Raw genomic sequence first — 23,271 nt, 5'->3', positions numbered from 1 at the left:
TTATCTAAAAGGTAGAAAATAAAGTGCTAACCATACAACCACTGATATTTCGGCTTAGTGGTATTTCTACTTCCAATGCAAGAAGATATCGTTTATTACGGCACCTTCGCCCTACATACATAAAAAAATGGAGGTTTCCAGCCCCTTTTCTATTCAAATGAGGAAATATGAGCACCCGGCCGATGGTAAGGTGCATTTATTTGAATCTCTGTAAAAAAAAGTTTCAGGTACTCACAAATTTGGGTCATATAGGATATAACACTTGGTTTATTGATTCTTGATTGTTAATGCATGTGGGTCTTGCAATGCATCAATAATCTAGATTTGCTTGATTCACCCGCTTGAGCAATTGGACGTAAAAAGTTCCAAAAAATAAAACAAAAATATAACAGGAGAAAAAAATTCCACATAAATGTTTTGTTTATCCCTCGATTCTCCTTTGATCTAGTTATCAAAAAACGGTTTTAGTCCTCCTAAAAATCGAAAGGCTTTTTAGCCAAAATGGTCTTTAAGATTTGCTTAACTCCTCACTTTGGTCCTTGAGATTTGAAATCGATAGAGTTGGTCCCTGAGTTTGTCCACAATCAATCATTTTGGTCATTCCATATAAAATCTCCATAAAATAAGGATAAAATGATAAAAATACCCTCAATTTTTATCAAATCATTTTGGTCTGTTGTTTATTATATTAAGGGTAATTTTGTCATTTTGATCCTTATTTAACATAACTTTTCACCGAATGACCAAAATGATTGACGGTGGACAATCTCAGGGACCACTTCTATTGATTTCAAATCTTAGAGACCAAAGTGACGAGTTAGGCAAATCTCATGGACCATTTTGGCTTAAAATGTCAAATAAAAATTTCAAACAATCCCGTGGATCCAATCAAGTCCAATGGGCCAAAGTACCACGATTAAGCAAGTATTGGACCCAAACGGCCCATAAACCCCCTCCGATTTTCAGTTATCCAAGTTTCGGCTTCTCCGAGACGGCGGAAGGCAGTGAAATCGGGAAGACGAGAGCAGCTCTGGTTTGGGCAAGGCTCGCAGTCAGAGTGAATGGAGAACGTAAACGAGAGTACAAGTGTTCGAGTTCTATGCCCTAAGCTTGTCCTCTGCAAGAACGAAGCGGGCCTCCAATGGCTGATCGGATCCCCATTTTTCCCGCCACTCACAGTCGTCTCCACCGTCAGATGCATCCACACCGATTCCTCCTCTCCAGACTACCGCAGAGAATCAGGTACCTGAATTCTGTTTGTTTCCCGGGAAAATTGAATAAGTTCTATGAATATAGTGTTTCCGAGCAATTTCAGTTCAGAGTTTGATTGGTTTCCGTAACCTGAGCAGAAGAGGTTCGGACGTTACTGTTGAAAGGATTTGAGGTGATCGGGGCACTAATCGTTGCGAATTCCGGTGATGGAAAGAGCGCCGCTGGCGAGGCAATTGCGGCGGCTCGAAGGTTGCGAAAGCTTCTCTCCGGAGAAGGAGGAAAACTGGACAGTCAACAGGTAATTGGAGCTGTTGCGGATTTTAGTGGCGGCGACATTCAGTTTTTCGTGTCTAAATCCGCGAGCTTGACCAGCTTTGAAGCTGTGAATGTATTGTATGAAGATCATCCTGAAAAGTATGTTTGGGAGAGGGGTTGTCTGCTCCGGTGTGAGCTTCCATTTAAGCTCCCAATCTACTATCCGGTAAACATGCCAAATGGTAAGGTTTTTTCGGTGGTGCATTTTCGTAGTTTTGTGTAAACTATCTGATTGAGCATTGGTGCTGGTTCATGCTTTGTAGTTTGTTATATTTGCTAGTGTGATTTGGGTTTCTTGTGGATGAACGAGGGACAGACGGTTCAGAGCAGAAGTAGGAAGTACAATGTAGGAGCTTTTACTTACTAAAATGAGTGCATAACGTGGTTTCTGTAGCATCTTTTATCCGAATCTAGAAATTTAGATTTTCAATGGCTTTTTCGGAGTGGTTGAACGCCAGTTTGTAGTAGAGCGGTAGATTTTCTGGCCTTGATGATTCCATAGTTGACCTTTAATAATGAAGGCTTTGTCGAGTGTCAGTCAACGGAAATATGAGCTGTAATGGTCATATTCGCTTTTCCGTTTTTGCTTTGGACCTTTTCATTCATTTTGAAGTTCATACTTGTGTTTTGATGAAATTTAGCTACTATTTACTCTGTTAGATGAAGAGATCCATGTGGTTCATCGGAAATTGATTTAATGTTTATTTTCGTGTACTATTGAATTAGATTCAGAAAAGATGTTTCGACGTGCAACTGAAGCAGTTATTGCAAAATTCAAAGATCCAAGGGCTGCGTACATGGTAGAAGCATTAAGCAAAACATCTGCTGAAGTACCTCAACCTGTCATCCTCCGCGGTGTAGATTTGGATTTTGACACAGATCTCTCAAATGTCAAAATTTTTGGAGAAAGTGCTCAAGAGTCCGATGCTGATCTTTTGTCATGTTCCCACTTCTGTTTGGATGGTAAAAAAGGTGCACCGGTATATTCTGCTGAGGTAAGAAAAATGAAAGAGATTCATTGCTTATTGAGATCTTGGAAATATTTTATCTTCTGTAGTTTTATTTAATCCTTCTTTCAGCAATAACAGTAAATATTGGAGTTCGATTTTTGAATAGCTTTCCTGCTTAGCATGCAGATAGAATCCAAGTAAGTGTTCTGCTGAATAGTTCAGATAAGTCTGAAAAATCGACAGCCCCCGTTGCTCAATATTTTCCAGGTATTGCTTTCACTCTTAATCATATGAGGTACATATTATACATTTTCGAATATGAAGTTTTCTAGTGGAGATTATATTTCTACTCAGTTTAATGGATTTTAAATTGTGGTTTCAGCTGTGGAAGAAGCCAGAATTTTGGTGGTAGATTTTAAGCTAGAAGTGCTTTGCTATGCGGTCAAGGGTCTCCCGCTGAGGCATGCAGTTTCGAAGTTAATGATCCCGGGGTTGATTGATCAGTTTAATTTAGTGAAAAATACAGTCCTACCCAACCTCTTAGCCAAACATCCTCAGGTAAGGCAAACCATTTCTTTTGTAATATCATATTGATCTCTTGCTATTACTACCCATCTGAATACCTAAAATTCAGAAACATGAGATTATTTATAGTATAAGAGAGTACTTTCTTTTCCACACTTTCTTTCCATGTGCCTATAATTCTGGACTAGCTAGCGCTTAGGTGCCCACACTTGAAAACCTTAAGCTCTATCCGGGCATTCCGTAGTATCCGATGCCAATTCACACAAATGTTGAATAAAAGTCTAATACGGTGATTAATGATTATCGGCACAACCAGACCTAATTTCAAGTAACTATTGGTTTATTGCATTTTCAGCTACATCCGTATCACTTCAGTCCTCCCGGTGTTCTGCATCCAATCACTGTTATCTATGAACTCAACTACGGGGAAACAGAAATGAAGCAAGGTAGGCAGTGGCAACGATTAATTTTTCTACTTTCAGGGAACAATCGATTTATTGAAAGAGTACTAGTTCCAAAACAAAAAGTGTGGATTAGTTTTAAGTGGCTCCCGACTGGAAGTTTAGAGATTGTTCTTTTTTATAATCAAAATAAATACTTACATTTCTTCCATGATTAAAAAGTTGTTTTTGCTTCAGTGCTTGTGAATGTGGAAAAGGTTGTATTATTTATTAGATGCAGAGATTTTTGGAGAGGAAGCTTTGTACAAGTTTCTTTTGTAATTGGATCTTAGAATTAGTTATCTTAATCTCATCTTTGCTTTCTGCAGTTGAAGTTAGAAAATCTTTACACCTAAGACTGGGTTTACCTTTTGATCGTCCTCTTCTAAGAATTGCCAACGCTCTGGATTTCTCTACATTGAGGGATGGTGTAAGGAGTGACGAAACACGGAAAGGTAACCTCATTTTCCATTGAATATGCAAACCCATTTGTCAGTTGCAAGGCTCTTATTCCCCTATGTTTCATCTCCAAAAAGAAACGTTTTCTTATTCTTTGGTTTTTTTTGTCGATATTAACTCGTTTGATTCATTTCTATGGTTGTATCAGGTTCTACTTTGCTTAAAGATGTACATATCGGGATTCCAAGCAGCGGGGGTTGGTGGCTGCTCTTGTTTCTTTGTTTATATCCTTTCCCTGCCTCTGATCAGTGGAATTTTGTTTGATACTGTTACGTCTTTATGCAGTTTCTGGGGGCAGTGTGTCTTTGTTGCAAGGCTCTTATGAATACCATCATTATCTACAAGATGCCTTCAATGACTCGGTAATGAGCGAGATCCTATACCTCGTATTTGTAATATCTTGTCGAGTATACATGTTAAGCCGCGGTTAGGTTGAATTTCATAATGATCGGATTAAAACTGTCTAATAATTTTTTGCAGGAGTGCCCATCTATGCCCTCTGATTTCAGTTTTCTTAAGCGTTGTTTTGTTATCTTGCTAGGGTTGGGGTTGTGCTTATCGCTCTCTACAGACGATTATTTCATGGTTCCGACTCCAACACTATACATCCGTAGAAGTTCCATCGCATAGGTAAATAAATTTACCTGTATAGGATTTGCTTGGTATCGATTACTTGTTTCGCTGACGCTACTTATCAGCATCGTATAATTTCATCTGACAAGACAAGTGATATTAGGGAAATACAGCAGTCACTTGTAGAGATTGGTGATAAAGATCCCTCTTTCATTGGGTCGCGGGAATGGATTGGTGCCATCGAGTTGAGCTTTGTTCTGGACAAGCTTTTGGGTGTAAGTATCATCAATGTGGTTTACGGATTTCTCGAATGTAATGCACACGAGTTTAACAGGGTTTGGTTTCTGTACTGAACAGGTTAGTTGCAAAGTTATGAATGTCAGATCTGGAGCTGAGCTTCCCGAAAAATGTCGAGAGCTGGCCTTGCACTTTGAGACTCAAGGAACGCCTATTATGATCGGTTAGCTCCCTCCCGTAAATTTGATTTTTCTCTGGATTAAAGATGGCATGGAAATTTTGCAGAAGTAGGTCAAGAAACACATTGAAAAACTCTCTTATGATTTGATATATGAACGTAGGTGGTGGAGTTCTTGCATATACCCTCTTGGGAGTTGATTACAATGAAGCAAGCGGAGATTGCGCGTTTCTAATTCTCGATCCCCACTACACAGGCAGTGACGAACACAAGAAAATTGTGAGTGGCGGATGGTGCGGGTGGAAAAAGGCTGTCGATAGCAAGGGAAAGAGTTTCTTTCTGCACGATAAGTTCTATAATCTTTTGCTTCCACAGAGGCCTAACATGGTTTGATCTATCACTATCATCATCAAATCTATACACCCTGTTATGAAATGTAGCATTAAATTCAGCAGCAACAGTGCATTTCAATCGGCCGATATAATTTTAGAATTCTTTAACTCTTCTAAATTTGGCCTGAAGTTTCAGATGTTAATGAGTAATAAAGGGAGGCGATTAAATTTTAGCACTAATTTTGAAATTATGCTAATCATGTCTAATATCTTTCGTGTTCTGCAAGAAAAATACCAAAAAAGCGACATTGATATGAAATTGAAATTCTAACCCATCAACAAGTGCAGATATTACAACTTTGCAGCCGCAGCGGTGGCAGCCGCAGCAGAAGCAACCTGATCATGGTGAGAAACTTCGTCATACACTCCGGTCTCCTCATTGTATGAGTACCAAACCCCAGATGCAGCGGAGCAATAGAGCCCTGTAGACGGATCATAATAGTACCCCAAACTGCTGCTATAATAGTACCCCGAATTCTCATCAAACACATAATCATTCTGCCCTTCGGACGAACCGACTCCTCCTCCTCCGTTAGAATCCGACGGTCTAGCAGCAGCATTAGCATCTTCATCATCATCTTCACCAAACATATCATATCCATCTCCAGCAGTTTCACCACCATTGTTATCATTAGCAACTGGCGCGGCCGGGATGCCTTCGAGTCTTGCCCTAGCTAAAGTCTCATACCCCTGAGCCTCCCGCTCGAAAATCTCTTTCTTCTCATGATTCACATCATACTCCCCATGCTTGTCCATCAGTGTCACAGCATCCTCAGTCAGCTGATCGAAAATCCTCTTCGTCTCCGGCGACATCTTCACCTTCTTGTCCCCCTTCAACCTCCTCAGAGCCTGCAACACCGTTTCGCCTTCCTCGAGCACATCGGCAATGCGCCTCTTAATCTTCCCAATATCTTCATCTTCCGGTGGCAAATCCTCCGTATCATCTTCGACTTTCGGTTTCGGAACATGTAACTGCGTAACTCCAGCTTCAACGCTATCGAGCCAAGCATCCTTCACTCGATTTCCCTCAGCATACTCGACGAAATTCCCGTCGGCATCGAAATACCCCTCTTTCCTCTCCTTCTCCAAGTTAAAAGGCTCCATCTGAATCCCGTCCTCCACGAAATTGTCGTAATCCAATTCCTCGCCGTACGCGACTTCGGCGGCGGAGACATCGTCGCCGCCGATCCCGTCGTCACCGAAACGGCGTCGTTTCTCGCGTTCTTTGGCGGCGAAACGGGGGTCCGGAAACTCAGCCCCGATCTCGTCGTCATCCTCGTCGGCTCGGGGTATCTTCACGGGTTCGTCTTCCCGTCTCGCCTTCTTCCCCTTGGGAAACTTGACCCTCCTTTCCGCCGTGGGTCTGTCAGAATCGGAATCGGAGTCGGAGATTTCGGGGACGGGGCGCTTGCGATTGGATCGCGATGGAAGATTGGGTTCCATTGGAGAGATTGGAAGCAAATCGAATCAAGAGGGAGGTTTTTGTGATAGTATAATACTGTAATTGCTGGCCGACGTTTTTGGCGCTGAGAAAAGCTGTGGAAAATGGAGGCGGTGGTCGGGTAGGGGTTTTTGTGAGGGGATTTTTTCACATAATTTTTGGGCTACAAGATAATTTGGACACAATCCATCCATAAAAAAAAAATAATAATAATTGTTATTGGCACTCTAAAAATTTCATTCTACACTCTAAACTTTCTATATTTGAAAAGAGAAATACACACTTGTGAGAAGTGTAGAATGAGATTTTTGAAGTGTTAATAACAATTCCTAAAAATTAAAAAAAGAAAGAAAGAAGATTTTGCTATTTTAGTTTATTTAATTTTGAAAATAAAATAAATTTTTAGAGATGGCTACAACGGTATCTACTACCACCCAGTGATCGGTTTTTATGCAAGATTTAACTATCAAAAATATTTATTAGATTCTTATATGCAAGATTAACAATTAATTTTTCAAATTATTCAGTTGTAAATAACATAAAAGAAAAAAAAAATCATTTAAGGACGACGGTTAATGTCGAGGTTTCCGTTGATAAGAATGGTCGGTGATGGAATGAGATACGCCGGAAGAGACGAGGGTTGCTGGCTGCGGGTCTCAAGAATTCTCTCTTTCAGATTTTTTTTTTATTTTTTAAAATTGATTTTGTTTTTTTTTTAATAAGAAAATGAAAAATGATTTAGCACTGTTCCGAGTCGACAATAGGGGGAAGAGGTCTATTCTATTGATTCTCCATCCTGTGCGAGGACTTTTTCGAGTGCCAATATTGAAAATTTTGGGTAAAAATGGTGTGGATGGGTGTCCAAATTACATCAATGGGTAAAAATGGTGTGGTTGGATGCCCGAAAAACGTTATCCAAAATGGGATTTTAACTTGTGAGCCTAAATGTCAGCATCTCATCTCCTTCTGCAATTGACCCAAACACAAAACGCACTGTAGGGACCTCATTTCCCGGCAGATAGTGCCACATTGGAATTGACCAACTCTCTCCTCTCCTATGTGCAAATTAACCGTTGATTTTTCATTAGATTTATTTAACTACGGTAAGGATTCATTATATTTTTTTTATGCAAGATTGACTAGAGTTTCAAACCTCATTGAGCCAGGCTGACCGGTCCCAAACTACAGCCGGGCTAACCCACTTTAGCCCGCCTATGGGCCGCGGACTAAATGATGACCCTCGAACCATGACAAGCTGCATTAAAAGAACCCATGAGTCAGTCAATCAAAAGACACAAGGCAAAACTGTCCTCCTACAAACTAGTGATAACTTTCACCAAATACAAGAAATTGCTTTCAATATCGTGCTTACCTCCAGCAAAGTGACGACAGCCAACACGGTGTGAAGTGCTCAGCTGAAGCAATGTGTGCGAAGTGTCACCAAAATTTGCTTACTAAACTTGTTTATCTTACCTAACTTGTTCATCAAGTTTGTTCACGAAATGATATTGCTTGTGTAGAGTTACTATAACACCTAACGTCAAGAGGTAAATTTCTTGGAAACAAGGATAAACGTGAATAGAACAAAACGACAAAAAAGGGCAGATTCGTATTTCCCTAACTGAAACCCTACCCGGTTAGACCGGGGCCGGGTGGAAGCAAAAGACGGGAGCAAAACAGTCCATGCTGGCTTTAGCGCGTAGGCCACGTGGACGGCCCTATCGCTCTCCCCCCAGTGATGACGTGCACTTGTAACCGTAGCCTCCCTATAAAAGCCTCCGCTTCCCTACACTTCCGTTCTCATCCACTTTCTCTCTCTCTCTCTCTCTCTCTCTCCTCACTTTCTCTCTCTACAAGTTGCCAACTGATTGAGACTTCACTCGTTGATTCGGATCGAACTCCGCTGGTTTCTGATTAGCCCGGACCCGCCGATCCGTCAGATCGTCGTCGGTCGTTCCTGGACTCGCACTTCTTCTGCAGTTTCGGCGCTTCCAGTGGGACTCCGGAGCTCCGAGATTTGGATATCCGATTGCTTCTCCTGTTCTTGGCTCGAGATCCGGGCCAAGCACAGAAGAAACGGATTCGCCGCTCTTCCGACTTCGTATACAGAGGTAATTTTGAAACTTTTGTTCGCGCGAATGGATTATTTCTTGCTGTGTACGTCGGTGGTGTTTAGATGCTGAGAAAATACGGGGGAAATGCATGTGATATTTGGTTTGCTCATTGTTTGGGACTCGGGAAAATGAAATTGGTGCTTTACTGTGTCTGATGCTGCATTTTGCTTTGTGTATTTCTTCACTTTCCTTCAGTTTCTTGGTAGCCAAACAGTTTTTGGCTGTAATCTTGATGTGTAGATAATGGTCACTTAATCCGTTTTAATATTTGATTAGTTTAATATTGCATAGGTTAATTAGTTTGTAACATATTTGCTTAGGTAAAAGTTTAAATTAGGGATTTTTTTTTTCGTCATTAATTGGAAAGTAATATTTAGGATCGAATAACTGTATATTATTACTCGATATTAGTATTGATATAGGGATTTTATTTCAGGTAAATGGCCTCGAGTGAGGGATTCCTGACGAATGAGCAGAGGGAGAAGTTAAAAATTGCTAGCCAGAATGTGGAGGTTTTGTCGTCATCGCCGAAATCTCCTACATCTTTTCTATCTGAACACCATGTAAAAGCCCCCGCCGGTGGGAAGGCACCAACAGCTGGGATAGCCGTGAGGCATGTACGTCGGTCACACTCAGGAAAATTTGTGCGAGTAAAGAAGGGTAAGTCCCCATTCGGCACTTTTGCGATTCACCTTGATTTTATGTTAGCTTATGAAGTTTTGAAGAGAGTGGGATTGGATACATTGATTTGTAAGTAATGGTGTTTACGGTTTAATTAAGTAATTGTCCTTGTTAAATTATTGTCCCCATGATGCTCTTAAACAATTTTGGTGCATGTATCAGTTGAGTTTTTAACTTTTTTTTAGGCCAATGATTGCACTTTAGTTTTACATGGTCGAAGACTTGATGTTGTACATTAGTTCATCTTTGGGTCAATCGTAAAGTTTCTATCTAGCTCTACCACTTTTAATTTTTTATTTGATGTTGTTCAGTTGTGCTGAATTGACGATATTGTCAGTGGTTGTTAAAATTAGCTCTCTCTGGTATTTTTATTAGTTGACTTGATTTTTCGTCTATGTCTGATGGTAACAGAGGGAGGCGGTGGAAAGGGTACGTGGGGAAAACTGCTTGACACTGACGGTGTACCCACTCTTGATCGTAATGACCCTAACTACGACAGTGGCGAGGTAATACGTTTTTAAGTTTAGTTTCAATATATTCCCTACATGTATTATTTTGTGTACTCTGATTAGGTGAATTAAAAATTTCTAATTTAAATACTCTGGTCTCACCAGGAACCATATCGACTTGTTGAGTCAACTGTTACAGATCCCTTGGATGAATACAAGAAAGCTGTCGTTTCCATAATTGAGGAATATTTCAGCACTGGTGATGTGGCAGTGGCAGCATCTGACCTCAAAGAACTAGGCTCAAGTCAATATCATTCTTACTTCATTAAGCGACTTATTTCCATTGCCTTGGATAGGCATGATAAGGAGAAGGAAATGGCTTCGGTTTTGCTTTCATCTTTGTATGCCGATGTCATTAGCCCTCCCCAGATTAAAGATGGATTTTTCATCCTTCTTGAATCTGCTGATGACCTTGCAGTGGACATATTGGATGCAGTCGACATCCTCGCTTTGTTCCTTGCCCGTGCAGTGGTTGATGACATCCTTCCTCCTGCCTTCTGCACCAGGGCAAAGAAAGCACTCCCAGAATCTTCAAAGGGCGTTCAGGTAATCCAGACTGCTGAGAAGAGCTATCTTTCAGCTCCGCACCATGCCGAACTTGTGGAAAGGAGGTGGGGCGGTAGCACCCACATTACTGTTGAAGAGGTGAAGAAAAAAATTGCTGGTCTATTGAGGGAATACGTGGAAAGTGGAGACACTTCTGAGGCTTGTAGGTGCATAAGGGAGTTGGGTGTTCCATTCTTTCATCATGAGGTTGTGAAGAGGGCTTTGGTTCTTGCCATGGAGATTCAAACTGCAGAACCGCTAATAATTAAGCTGTTAAAGGAAGCAGCTGAAGAAGGCTTGATTAGTTTTAGTCAAATGGTAAAGGGCTTTTCTCGATTGGTAGAGAGCCTTGACGACCTTGCTCTTGACATTCCATCAGCAGTTAGCTTGTTCCAGTCCCTGGTCCTCAAGGCGACAGATGAAGGTTGGCTTGATGCTTCCTTTTTGAAGTCCTTGGATGAAGATGGCGATGCACGAGTTGAAGATGAAAAAGTGAGGAAGTACAAGAAAGAGATTGTGGCCATAATTCATGAATATTTTCTCTCAGATGATATCCCAGAACTGATCCGGAGCCTTGAAGATCTTGGGGTACCTCAATATAATCCACTCTTCTTGAAGAAGCTGATCACCCTTGCGATGGATCGCAAGAACCGTGAAAAGGAAATGGCATCTGTTCTGCTTTCTGCCCTTCACATTGAGATCTTTTCAACCGATGACATAGTTAATGGTTTTGTCTTGCTTCTGGAATCTGCCGAGGATACAGAATTGGACATTTTGGATGCTTCGAATGAGCTTGCTCTCTTCCTGGCTAGGGCTGTGATCGATGATGTCTTGGCTCCTCTAAATTTGGACGAAATTGGCAGCAAGTTGCCACCAAATAGCAGTGGAAGTGAGACTGTTCGATCGGCCCAATCACTGATTTCTGCTCGCCATGCTGGCGAGAGACTCCTGAGATGTTGGGGAGGCGGGACTGGCTGGGCTGTGGAGGATGCAAAGGACAAGATAGCAAAGCTGTTGGAGGAGTATGAAAGCGGGGGTGTTGTGAACGAGGCCTGCCAGTGCATCCGGGATCTTGGAATGCCTTTCTTTAACCACGAGGTGGTGAAGAAGGCACTGGTCATGGCCATGGAAAAGAAAAACGACAGGATGCTAGACCTGCTTCAGGAGTGCTTCAGTGAAGGACTGATCACAATCAACCAGATGACGAAAGGCTTCACCCGAATCAAGGACGGGCTAGATGACCTTGCCCTCGACATTCCAAACGCAAGGGAGAAGTTCAGCTTCTACGTGGAGCAGGCACAGGACAAGGGGTGGCTCCTGCCTTCCTTTGGATCACCTGCTGCGGATGGCTCGCAGAAATCCGACCCAGGCTCTGCAGCTTCTTGAGAAGGAACACATTTTTCGATTGCCTCTCTCTCATGTAATGTTGTTGGCCATGAGCTCTCTCTCTCTGTCTCTCTGTCTCTGTGTACTGTTTAAATTCGTGTTTTTTCTGTAACTTTCTAAAAGGCGGATGTGGGTATTGGGATGATATTTAGATTTGTTCTGAGATGGGTTTTTTTGTGTGTTACTAGTGGTAATCTAATCGGTTAGATTATAGCGATCCCACCGCGATGTATAAAGCTGCTTCTTTCGTTTTATGGATGTCTTATGTCTCCTTTCTTTGGGGCATTTGGGTGGCCAAAAACCACCTCGAAAACAACCTCGCGGCCTCCTCCCAAAGAGTGGAGACTCTAGTGGTGAACCTTGTGATTGATAAAAGTGCGTTGCAAGAGAAATTTAGTTATACTGAAAATAATGCATGACAATGTGGTTCTTCCACCCGTTCAACTTCTTCCATGCCTTCTTCTTCTGGTCAATTTTGCGGTATGCTCACCATGCACATACGTGTCAATTGACTTAACTTCAGTTAAGTTTCACATTCAATGTTACTTTTTTAAATTTGAAAAAAGTTAACTAAGGTTAGGTGAAAAGGCACGTGACATAGGATTAGATATATGGTGAGCATACAATATAGTTTATGATGGTGAACAAAAATGTTTCCATGAAAAAGGAATTAAGATTCTTCCTATGGCTTTTAATTGAGTTGATTTTTGCTAAAAATAAACAAGCCCATTTGATTTGAAAGTTAACTAGAATACGATTTACGAGTTGCAGAATTATTGACATTTTCATATTTAAAAACAAAGCGCAATTAGTTGATAATGGAAATTTTATTTGAACTCATGTTTTGTATTTATACACTTGAAAATTTCAATGTGAAATTGTGAATGGTCTTTTCTACTCTATTATACATTACCGTTATGGGCAAAGATTTATTTGAAATTAATATTAAATTCATTAATATACCTTTACCCAATTAAGGCAATGGTCACTCAATTTTAATCCAATTCCAATTAAAAATATGTAACTGTTGGTCCCTTAACTCATGAAAACATGCAAGTATGGTCCTTTTTGCCGACTCAGTCCGAACTTCCGTCAAAATGAGTCATGTTGGAAGAACCACTGCTATAATCAAGTTAAAGTTGAGGGATTTCTCCAATTTTGTTAAGTTGATGGACCATTTCTCTAATTGGGTTAAAATTGAGGGATCATTGCTACAATATTCTCATTTATTTTCCTTATTTACCCGTTGATTGAGCTACACGTGCCTAGCACCTGACTCATTTTAACCAAAATTCTAACAGAGTTGAAAAAAAAGACCATAACTGCATATTTTGATGCGTTAAGGGACCATTGCTACATTGGGTAACACTAGGGAGATCAAAATTTTAAACCAAATTTGCAAACCAATGATATGTCACCAGTAGAAAATACGCATATTAATCAAAACTTAAGAAATAATCCAATCATTAACATCCACATAATTTTATTTACAAAATTTATTAAAAAATTTAGTGTCCCTAGTAGAAAATACACATGTTAATCAATACTTAAGAAATAATCAAATCATTAACATCCACATAATTTAATTTACAAAATTTATTAAAAAATTTAGTATCCCTAGCATTATCCTTCCTCAATTGCAAGAGTAGGGGTGAGCACAGTCTGGTTCGGCCTGGTTCCACCCCCAACATGAAACCGGAACCGGAAAATTTCAACAGTTCGGTTTGGTGCGGTTCCGCTTAAATTTATTACTAAAATCGTATGGTTCGATTCATGCCGGTTTACGATTCTAACCAAAATTATATATATATATATATATTTTTTTTTTTTTTTCTTCTAATTTTCTACTTCTAATACCAGACACGTATTTCAACCACAAATTCAAGTAAATTTGAGTTTTCACTGCTAGATCTACTAAATTTGTGATCAGAAGATAGAAAGTGTAATATCCCCAAAATTTTAGGTGGTGATTATGAGTAGATTACTTGTGGTCATTAAAAGTTCTTTTACTTTTGAGACCAAGCTTTGGCTTGAAAAAAAAAAACTGACGTTATAGGATTAAAAGGGGATGGGTTCTAGAAAACCCCTCAATTAGCTGTTTCCCCTTCCAACCGAAAGCAATGAAAGGGTTTATCCCTTTTAGCTCTTAACTTGTCAAAAAGAAAATCTATGGAAGAGGAGTTTAGTTTTCTTTGCTTGTGAAGACTAGAACAAGTGAGGATCTTTCCTTTGTCTCCATTTAAGGTATCTATTTCTTACCTTTGGGATCTATTTGATTTTTTGGTTTGTTAACCCATGAATTAGTTTGGGTGGGAGTAGGAAACATGAAGGTATCATAGTTCATGTTATAGTTTTAGAGTTGAGCATCAAATGTTTGATTAAAGTCCCCAATTAACCTTGAATTAGGGTATGTTGTTTGGTATTTGTATAAGTGGTGTGTGATGATTTTTCTTACTTATAGATAAGGAAGAGAAGGACAAGGGGACTACGGAACAAGTCGACAAACACCCTGGAAGTTGATTGTCAAGAAATTTAGTTTGAGGTAGGGGAGCTTTAACCATAAAAATATTTTTATTTTTCAATTTTACTTGATCAAGCATTGTTGGCATTTGAGCACTATTTCAAGCTTATTTCAAATGTTTTTCCATTTTCGATTATGTGAAAGAAGTGAAGCAAATATTTCTCTTTAGTTTGATTTTAATAATTCGAATTTCGTTGCTAAAACTTTGGGGAGTTTAAAGTGATTGCAATTTTTTTTTTTAAATTGTGTTTTGACGTGCATGCCTCTCATTTTACTCAATATCAAATTCTGAAGCATCTCATTATGAATGTTCAAATTGTGAAAGTAGATGGAAAGTGGTACAATACCTGTGCAGTTGAGAATGTTGAGAAATGTATGAATGGGCATAATGACCCGTGAAGTTGTTTGATTATGGGCACAATGACCCAAGGTTCCCCGTGGAAAGCTCCGTGTGTGGGGGCTGTGAGAATGAGTTACGAAAGTGATAAATACATATGATATGAATATTGGCCAGGTATATTACAGTTCTTTCTAATGCTCCGAAATCTTTGGTTTTTCTGTCATATGTTACTTTCCAGAAATTCTTGAGCATATTTCAGATTTGTTGGATTACGTAGTTGTGAATATAAGTGGTTTTGAATCACTCTTACTACTTCCGGCATGCATTAGAAATTTTAAATGACTACGGACTTACCCTACTGAGCATTTTATGCTCACCCCTTTTTTCCTAAACATGTACTTTTAGGTGTGTAGAGTTGACTAGCTGAGTTTCAAGTGGCAGCTCTAGTGTGGGCTAGTTGAAAGGAGTCCAGGTGTACACATCTTTTGGGTGAGCTGCCAAAGTGTTGTATAGTTAGTCTCTATCTGTAATCGATCCCTTTGTTGTGTAGCAGACTAAGTTGTTGTGGACCTCAGTGGGTTAGAGTCTCTACTTACCTGGGCTATGAGAACCATGTATATATAACTACTCGTCTTTTGACTTGTATAAGTATTTTTGCTGATATACATTCTCATCAAATGGCCTGAATATGTTTTCGTGTAAGAAGCCTTGAAGGCCTTTTGTCAACTCATTATAATATGCAAGGTTTTATGACTGGCTCTTGAAGAACCATAGCATGCCTGTTTTAGATTTAAAATTTCCTATACTTCCCTAACTCGAAAATCAGTGAAATTTTAACTCCACCCAGTTTTATGTGTATACTTTGGATCTGGAATTTTTCACAATTTTTTTGTTGAACGAGTTATTTTTGGTGAATTTTACGGTACCGGTCGTTTTTTTTTTTCCAGTTTGTATTACCGCGAGGTCTTTAACTCTATTACTTTAAATTAACTTTTGTAATTTGATTTAATGTAATTGTGAAATATAAATTTTCGTTGACATCATCTTAAGATGATATTTGTTTTACATCCTTGATTAACCACTTTGTTCTAGTTATTTCTCTTAAGCTCACATCTCTAGTTTTGGGGTGTGACAGAAAGTGTGCCTATAAATATAAATCAAAAGATAGAAAGGCTCATATTAAGACCAAAGTGTAGATCTTAAACTAAAACGAAAATGTACATAATGCTTAAAACAACAAAAGAGGGGGAGATAAGTGAAGAAAAATATTGGGCTTATGCACATGGTCTTCTTGAAAATATATCTTATTTATATAAAAAAATAATAAAACAATAATTTATATTAAAAGCGGTTCGGTCCGGTTCTTAATATTTCCAAACCAGAACCGGAACTGTTTGAAATGGTTCAGTTTAATTTTTGTTCCGATTTTGACTTTTTTTATCAACGCGGTTTTTTTTATCACGGTTCGATTCAATTTTCTGGTTTGGCGGTTTTTATGCCCACCCCTATGCGAGAGTGTTTGTGAAAATTAGCTCCCTTGCAAACCATTGTTAATTAGTCTTTAGCCTTGGTTTGGCTTAGCTTAACTTTTAAAAAAAATGAGTATGAAAAAGAGTTGGAGCATTTTAAGTGTTTCGTAAACACTTTAAATTAGTTTTTCTTCAAAGTTATTGGTGAAAAGAAGCTGAAAAACAGAAGTTAGAAATAACGGCCTGAACAAACAGCTTATTTTGCTAAAACACGAGTGAACAGTAAAAAATAAACGAACCTTTCAATTTTCCAATCCTGCCTTCTTTCTCTCTATCATCAGTCGTGCCCTCCTCTTTTACTTCTCTCTTGCAACCTTCTGTGTTTATCCAGAAAAACGTTCCCCAATTGTCTTGAGAAACCCTACCGAAGCTCTCTCTCTTCCTTTTCACTCCTCGCGTCCACAGGCCACTAGCCTAAAAGGAAGAGCGAGTTGAAGGAAAAGCAACTCAGCAAATTGATTGGGAAGGATGATGGGGGAGTGGCAGCAGTAGCAGTAGCAAATAATCCACCAGAATTTGCAGAACCTAGAAGAAGATGATGGGATTGGAAATGGAAATGGAAGGTTGTTCGTGAAGGTGATGACGGACGAGCAAATGGAGCAGCGCCTTGGAAATGGAAGGTTCTTCGTGACGGTTGCGCCTTGGCTGCTGTTGTAGTGTGAAGGGGATAAAGGGGGGATAAGGGAGGGAAAACACAAGAATGAAGAAGATGAGAAGGAGTGAGAGATTTATTAATTTTTAGGCATTAGAAATTATTTTTTAAAATTTTTTAATTATAAATATTTAAAATAAAGTATATTTAGTAATTCATCTCTACTTGTTAAAATTAAATTAATGACATATCTAGTATTATATCTTTTTTAATTATTTCACGCAGTTATAGCTGTTTTATATAAAAATTTATTAAACACTATTATACTGTGTTATTTTTTTTTTTTTTTTTCCAAAAACACTTTTACAAAAAAATTTACCAAATAATGTACTGATTTATTTCACATCACAGCAAAATCAATTTATTTTTTTCAAACCGTTGCAATACAAAACCAGCCCTTTTAACAAATACAAATCGGATGTCGTTTTATTTGATAGTCTCCTTTCGTACGTCGTACTTGTACTCTACGTCGTTGGCTTCATCTCTTCGCAGCCCCTCCCCGGTGTTTTCAGACTCTCAGTCGGAATCGAATTCCATCGTCTCAGTTTTCACCGAACGCCTGATTCCGAAGAGACGGATTCCAAAGGGGTTCGAATTCCCTGTTTTTTCGAGGTTAAAAACCCACCGCCGCCCCATTTTCCCCATTATTCCGGAATTACCCCTGCGCCGTCGAAGAAGATCATGATTGCGTCCCCTTATTGAAGCCCTAACCCCATCGAAGTATCTCCGGTACAATCCCCGATTTCGATCACAATGTAAGTACGGCGTTGTTTCGGGAATCATGAATTTTCTTGGCTGCCAAACAGAAGCGATCGTAGGATGCAGAGGTGTTTGTGCTTTTGCTGAAGTCAGTTTCTTTATGCAGGTCGCAGGAGGAGATTTCGAGGGAAGCAATAAAACACGCTCTGAAGGCTCTGCGGCGGCGGCATTTGGTGGAAGAAGGTGCTCATGCACCAGCTTTCATCGCTCTTTCGAAGCCAATTCTTCATCAGGTAGTCTCTTAATTTCTAGCAAGCTGCGATTTAGGGTTTTGGTTTGGGGGATTTTGTTTGAATTTGAAATATTTGATCCCCGAGTTCTCAAGCAGAATAATTTTCGGTTTTCGATTGATGGAAATGATTGATGTGATTAATCTTTGGGGGGAAGAATTTGATGCTTGGTTAACTTGCTGTGGCGTTTAGTTTCTCAGTTTCTCGTGTAGTTGGATGGAGTATAGTTGTAGCTTCCTTTACGTTTGAATTGTTTAGAACTTGGAGATTGAGTTACCTTCGATTATCATTTTAAGGGTTCAGAATGGAAGGAGAAGGCGGAGAATCTGGAAATGGAACTTCAGCAGTGTTACAAAGCTCAATCTCGGCTGTCCGAGCAACTCGTGGTGGAAGTAGCGGAGTCCAGAACTTCAAAAGCTTCACTTCAAGAGAAAGAAGCAGCAGTGGCTGATCTTCAGAAGGAATTATCTGAAAAAAGGTTCACTTTTTCATTACTAGTAATGGAGAAGCAGATGGTTTTTGAGATTTCAAGTTCTGTATGACTGATTTCAATTACATGTTGCAGGGATGAATGTTCTCAATTAGTGGCTGACTTGGAAGAGAAAATTAAAGCTTTGGAATTGGTTGTGAGTGAGAACAAGGAAATAAGAGCGCAGCTAGAAGAAATGTCTATAAGAGCTAAGAACGCTGAGGCTGAAAATAAGGTGTTAATTGACCGATGGATGTTGGAGAAGATGAAGGATGCAGAACGGCTTAACGAGGTACTTTATATGTAATCAAACCCAAATTGTGGCTCACTTTTTTAGTTTAGTCGATAGTTCTAGATGTTAGTGGGTTTAAGGTATGACGCGAAACATAGCTGTACTGTCTCAAGGCTCTTGTTGATGTTGTCTTGCTGTAGGTTGTATCCTAATCAGAATGTTTGGCCACCGCTCAACATATGTTGATTTTCATTTATAAGTTCGTTCTTACGTTTGGTGACTATGCCAATTTGTGCTTAATTGCATACATATATATAATTTTGCCACTTTCACGTGTAAAATAAATGCTAGAAAAAACTAAATGGAAACGATGCTATATATGTATTAATTTGGATTTTTGTTGACGTGCAAACGTGGGCTTTGCCGTTTTCTTTCTTGCACTTTAAATATTATTTAACTTAAAACATTGAGAAAGTATATGGGATATCCAGATAAGATTTGAAATCTCATTTCAGTGGTTGCAAGCATTGCCTTGTTCTCCAGTATATTATAAGATTATGTATTACTTCATTTGTTGAAAGAAATATTTCTTTTGTACATTTTCTACCCGTTTTACATACGGGGTCTAGGTTTTAACCCATGTTTTCTTTATTTAATTTAGGCAAATGCACTCTATGAAGATATGATTGAGCGGCTCAGGGCCAGCGGTTTGGAAAAACTTGCGAGGCAGCAAGTAGATGGTGTTGTCCGCCAAAGTGAAGAAGGTGCTGAGTACTTTGTGGAGTCAACCATTCCCTCCACATGCAAGAATAGGATCCCTGCCCATGATGGTGGCTGCGCTTCCATATTATTTGAGTACAATTCTGGGAAATTGATTACTGGCGGACAGGATGGGTCCATCAAAATGTGGGATACAAATACTGGGTCACTAACTCGTACACTTAATGGTTGCATTGGTTCTGTTCTGGATCTCACGATTACTCATGATAATAGATCTATCATTGCAGCAAGCAGCTCTAACAAATTGTATGCCTGGGATGTTACCTTGGGGAGGGTTCGACACACTCTCACTGGCCACATGGATAAAGTGTGTGCAGTAGATGTCAGCAAATTCTCAAGCCGTCATGTTGTGAGTGCAGCTTATGATCGTACCATAAAAGTTTGGGATTTGCAGAAAGGTTACTGCACCAATACAATCATGTTCGCGAAAAACTGCAATGCTCTGTCATTTAGCATGGATGGACAGACCATATGTTCTGGCCATGTTGATGGAAATCTTCGTTTGTGGGATATTGAGAAAGGAAAACTCCTCAGTGAAGTAGCTGCACACTCAAATGCTGTTACATCCATATCTTTGTCCCGGAATGGCAATGTTATACTGACCAGTGGGAGAGACAATGTCCATAATTTGTTTGATATGCGGTCTCTAGAAGTCTGTGGAACGTTAAGAGCCACTGGAAACAGAGTAGCGTCGAATTGGAGTAGATCCTGTATCAGTCCAGATGACAATTACGTTGCTGCTGGATCTGCTGACGGTTCTGTGTATATTTGGTCAATATCGAAAGCTGACATTGTGAGCACTCTGAAGGAACACACTGCATCGGTCCTGTGTTGTTCATGGAGCGGGCATGGAAAACCTCTGGCTTCTGCGGACAAGAACGGAATCATCTGTACTTGGAAGTGACAGATTTGGCCGATTCTTTTTACTCATGTTTGCACAAGACACACATAATGTACACACGTTCGATTAGATTTGGTGTAAATATTGATTCATCTCGAATCGTAGCATCCTTGCATTCGTCTTTATTTCTCATCCAAATATCTTGACTAAATTTTGTTCATTGTTTTAGCCATAGTTGTTTCCTTGTGTTTTCTTGTTAAAGCACGTCAAATTATCATTACATTTTGGGCTTGTTTGCAAGTGAATTTAAAATAACTGAAAGCACTCTTGGAGAAAATATTTTTGGATTTCAAAATCACTTAAAATGCTTTTTGCAAGAAACACCAATTATGTGTTTCTTGTAGGAATGAAGCTTATTTTCATAATTTTCATGCATTTTTACTAAGAATTGGTTCTAAAAACATTTTCATCAAAAACGTTTTTTGTCGTTTTGAAAGCACTTTGGATTGCAAAAGCACTTTTTAGTGCCTACTAGATAAGCCTCTACTTCGGGTTCTTTGGGCATTGTAGTAAGCACTTGTTCACAAGTGCTAATACTTAAAAGTGATTCATGAAATGAAAGAAGTATATAAAAAGTGCTTCTTCAAAAAGTGCTTTTATGATCCAAGGGTACTTTTCCACCCTAAGTCGTTTTGGGAAAAATGGGCCTAATAGCATATGTCAAGGTCCAACAAAAGCTCTCCCTCTAGTCCGTAGTTGTGTAAAGCAATTTTGGGGTTCGGATTCGACCCGTTTTCGGAAACGGAAGTATTGTCAGTGGGTCTCTACTCTCTCTCTCGCTCTCTCGCTCACCTGAAACCTAAAACGTAGATTTGGACACAGAAAAGGAGAAGGCGAAGAAGATGGTGAAGGTCGCGACCTACTTCGCTATGACTTTGGGAGCTTTCGTGTTCTGGCAGTCCATGGATAAAGTCCACGTCTGGATCGCCCTGCATCAGGACGAAAAGGTACTAGCAAATCTCTTTTCGATTGGTCGTATTGGGTTGTTTTTGTTCAAGAATTCGATTGAATTTCAGCTCCACAAGCTCACAATTTAGATGGGTTCTCATTGAATTGTTCAATTGGTCCTGAAAAATCTTATCTTTTGGAAATTGGCATGAAATTTTGGGGTTAGGTTTACGGGGAATGCAATGTTTGGTTACTGGGAATTGGGGACTTAATTGAATTTGGAAATTCTCTTTGATTGTTGTTATGATGCTACATTTGTGCGATCAAAGTGACACGCCTGTGTAGAATTCAACCTTTCATAAGTTATATTCGTTTCGTATCGTGGGGTTTCATATTTGGAGATCGTTTGTGATAAATGCAATGTAGTTGTTATACTCAATTCGTATCCGAGGGAAGCATAAATGCAATGCTTGGTTACTGGAAATTGGGGATGTAATTCGACTTGGCGTTTCACCCGTAATCATTGTTATTATGCTATATTTATGTGATCAGTCACACTGCTGTGTAGAATTAAACCTTGTTTCATAAGCTATAGTCGTTTCTTACCATGGGATTTCCTATTTGGAGTTCTTCTTCCATGTTGAACAGTTGTGTTGTGTTTTCCTAATATGTTGCGTATTTTCATTTCTAGTTGTGTTACTTCTCTTTCGTTTGCCTGTGGTAGCTACCGGGTCCATATTACATTCCCTTAATTTCAGTAGAAATCAGAAACTAGTGAAACCCAGGAACTAGTATTTTCGTACCGAACTACATGTTTAAAGGATAGCAAGAAGCTTGGTTCAGAATCTGATTTGAAGTCGTGGTAGTTGGTAGTAAGCGTTGGCTGCTTATAAATGTGCCTTTTTAGTCACCTTTCTCCGTGTATAAGCCATTATGTTTTGTTATTGATACTGCTAACCATTTCCAAGTTTGGAATGATATTGATTGGGGTCTCGTTAATGTGGCAGCAAGAAAGACTCGAAAGGGAAATGGAGATTAAGAGGGTTAGAGAAGAGCTGCTGCAGCAGCAAGCCAAACAAAGGGAGACTCAAGCATGAGCGACTCAGATTTATCTTCTTGTACCTTCGTATTCCGTTGTTTCCTCTACTTCTGATTTTGTCCGAGCATTGCTCTGTTGAACACAATCGCAATTCTGGAATAATTTAACTTGGCATTCACAGAATAGCTAAGTTCTGTCTTATCTATGACTTTACATAAGCTTTTGAAAATCATGTCGTGTTTTTCGTTGTTTATTTACACTTTGTGGCGCAGTCAGGAATGCATTATCTGAACATTGTTCATATATACTTCATGGATAAATCTGTCACTTGCCAAAGCATTATCGTCATCAATGATTGTAGCAACTTATATTGCATCTCTTCTGCCTACTTGGTTAACATGCGAACACCATATTCACTTCCCATGTCTAACGGCATGAACTTCTTGGGCAATACTCATCGTGCGGTCATGTCATCGGGATTTTGAGCGGTTAGATTTAAGATGAGTTGCCGTTCTGGTGGTGATGTATAGATGACATGACCTATCCAAGCAGGTCATCAACAAGCTATTGTGCAGTTTCCATGTAACTGATAGAAGTGAATCATATAGCCAGCAGCTTTTGGCTTCTGCTGCTAACAGCTTTTGGAATATTGTTCATCACAAAGATTTTTCTTTTCCCACTTAATCGACTTATATTTTCGTTTTCCTATTAGTTTACGAAAGGCACTAAAATTGAAGATGTACTTATAATTCTACTTTATCTCTTGCGACTCAAGCTACCTGAGTTTGAGATTTTCATTCGGAAGAGTATACAAATGTCACGTTTACTTACAAGAAATGAGAATATAAATTATTTTAATATTTGGTTTTTATTTTTATTTTTTGCGTTTATTAAAAATGGGTGCTGAAATCATTTAAATTCTTAACTTCTTTTGTTTACCTAGAGAATCGAAAAAGTGTGGATTCTACCTTAA

General features: G+C 39.3%; 5 protein-coding genes across 8 annotated transcripts; 4 read left to right on the top strand and 1 right to left on the bottom strand.

Moving 5' to 3' along the window:
• The first annotated feature begins 957 nt into the window (after positions 1–957).
• Positions 958–5,454, top strand: LOC103950080 (probable Ufm1-specific protease). Of its 2 annotated transcripts, none has more exons than XM_048587647.1 (13): positions 958–1,242; positions 1,350–1,709; positions 2,260–2,522; positions 2,657–2,744; positions 2,860–3,035; positions 3,358–3,448; positions 3,772–3,897; positions 4,050–4,097; positions 4,187–4,263; positions 4,443–4,531; positions 4,638–4,749; positions 4,832–4,934; positions 5,053–5,454. In XM_048587647.1, exons 1-13 carry the CDS (start codon positions 1,062–1,064, stop codon positions 5,280–5,282), a joined length of 1,944 nt encoding a protein of 647 aa, XP_048443604.1. In that variant the 5' UTR covers positions 958–1,061; the 3' UTR covers positions 5,283–5,454. The 2 variants fall into 2 exon arrangements, with proteins under 2 accessions (XP_048443604.1, XP_009359510.2); XM_009361235.3 differs by having other exon boundaries at positions 959–1,242; positions 2,254–2,522.
• LOC103950081 (CD2 antigen cytoplasmic tail-binding protein 2-like) lies at positions 5,450–6,904 on the bottom strand. The gene has a single exon (XM_009361238.3). It carries the CDS (start codon positions 6,722–6,724, stop codon positions 5,573–5,575), a length of 1,152 nt encoding a protein of 383 aa, XP_009359513.2. The 5' UTR covers positions 6,725–6,904; the 3' UTR covers positions 5,450–5,572.
• A 1,629-nt stretch (positions 6,905–8,533) lies between these two features.
• On the top strand, positions 8,534–12,212 carry LOC103950082 (MA3 DOMAIN-CONTAINING TRANSLATION REGULATORY FACTOR 1). The gene is made up of 4 exons (XM_048587646.1): positions 8,534–8,833; positions 9,273–9,496; positions 9,929–10,023; positions 10,132–12,212. Exons 2-4 carry the CDS (start codon positions 9,277–9,279, stop codon positions 11,956–11,958), a joined length of 2,142 nt encoding a protein of 713 aa, XP_048443603.1. The 5' UTR covers positions 8,534–8,833; positions 9,273–9,276; the 3' UTR covers positions 11,959–12,212.
• Positions 12,213–13,990: 1,778 nt separating this feature from the next.
• Positions 13,991–20,591, top strand: LOC103950083 (autophagy-related protein 16). 3 transcript variants are annotated; one of them, XM_048587959.1, is made up of 8 exons: positions 13,992–14,202; positions 14,420–14,500; positions 14,808–14,993; positions 17,438–17,755; positions 17,866–17,992; positions 18,286–18,467; positions 18,555–18,750; positions 19,352–20,591. In XM_048587959.1, coding segments are annotated over exons 4-8 (1,530 nt in total). In that variant the 5' UTR covers positions 13,992–14,202; positions 14,420–14,500; positions 14,808–14,993; positions 17,438–17,753; the 3' UTR covers positions 20,375–20,591. The 3 variants fall into 3 exon arrangements, with proteins under 3 accessions (XP_048443917.1, XP_048443916.1, XP_009359515.2); XM_009361240.3 differs by lacking the exon at positions 14,808–14,993; XM_048587960.1 differs by lacking the exons at positions 14,808–14,993; positions 17,438–17,755 and having other exon boundaries at positions 13,991–14,202.
• Positions 20,592–21,088: 497 nt separating this feature from the next.
• LOC103950085 lies at positions 21,089–22,530 on the top strand. The gene is made up of 2 exons (XM_048587962.1): positions 21,089–21,318; positions 22,267–22,530. Exons 1-2 carry the CDS (start codon positions 21,214–21,216, stop codon positions 22,354–22,356), a joined length of 195 nt encoding a protein of 64 aa, XP_048443919.1. The 5' UTR covers positions 21,089–21,213; the 3' UTR covers positions 22,357–22,530.
• The last annotated feature ends 741 nt before the right edge of the window (positions 22,531–23,271 follow it).

The sequence above is a fragment of a genome, unplaced genomic scaffold, assembly GCF_019419815.1.
Source record: "Pyrus x bretschneideri cultivar Hongxiangsu unplaced genomic scaffold, Pyrus_bretschneideri_v1 Contig27, whole genome shotgun sequence".
Classification (NCBI taxonomy): Eukaryota; Viridiplantae; Streptophyta; class Magnoliopsida; order Rosales; family Rosaceae; genus Pyrus; species Pyrus x bretschneideri.
Note: the sequence above shows the minus strand (reverse complement) of the source record. Positions and strands in the feature narration are given on the sequence as shown.

What these genes read in the sequence shown, in the direction of transcription:
- LOC103950080 (XM_009361235.3), top strand. Translation starts at nt 1,062, where the DNA reads ATGGAGAACGTAAACGAGAGTACAAGTGTTCGAGTTCTATGCCCTAAG. An exon ending in AGACTACCGCAGAGAATCAG is followed by an intron (nt 1,243 to 1,349) that starts GTACCTGAATTC and finishes TAACCTGAGCAG; the next exon opens with AAGAGGTTCGGACGTTACTG. An exon ending in CGTTGCTCAATATTTTCCAG is followed by an intron (nt 2,745 to 2,859) that starts GTATTGCTTTCA and finishes TTGTGGTTTCAG; the next exon opens with CTGTGGAAGAAGCCAGAATT.
- LOC103950081 (XM_009361238.3), bottom strand. Translation starts at nt 6,724, where the DNA reads ATGGAACCCAATCTTCCATCGCGATCCAATCGCAAGCGCCCCGTCCCC.
- LOC103950082 (XM_048587646.1), top strand. Translation starts at nt 9,277, where the DNA reads ATGGCCTCGAGTGAGGGATTCCTGACGAATGAGCAGAGGGAGAAGTTA. An exon ending in ATTTGTGCGAGTAAAGAAGG is followed by an intron (nt 9,497 to 9,928) that starts GTAAGTCCCCAT and finishes TGATGGTAACAG; the next exon opens with AGGGAGGCGGTGGAAAGGGT. An exon ending in CTAACTACGACAGTGGCGAG is followed by an intron (nt 10,024 to 10,131) that starts GTAATACGTTTT and finishes TGGTCTCACCAG; the next exon opens with GAACCATATCGACTTGTTGA.
- LOC103950083 (XM_009361240.3), top strand. An exon ending in CGAAGCCAATTCTTCATCAG is followed by an intron (nt 17,993 to 18,285) that starts GTAGTCTCTTAA and finishes TATCATTTTAAG; the next exon opens with GGTTCAGAATGGAAGGAGAA. An exon ending in AAGGAATTATCTGAAAAAAG is followed by an intron (nt 18,468 to 18,554) that starts GTTCACTTTTTC and finishes TACATGTTGCAG; the next exon opens with GGATGAATGTTCTCAATTAG.
- LOC103950085 (XM_048587962.1), top strand. Translation starts at nt 21,214, where the DNA reads ATGGTGAAGGTCGCGACCTACTTCGCTATGACTTTGGGAGCTTTCGTG. An exon ending in CCCTGCATCAGGACGAAAAG is followed by an intron (nt 21,319 to 22,266) that starts GTACTAGCAAAT and finishes TTAATGTGGCAG; the next exon opens with CAAGAAAGACTCGAAAGGGA.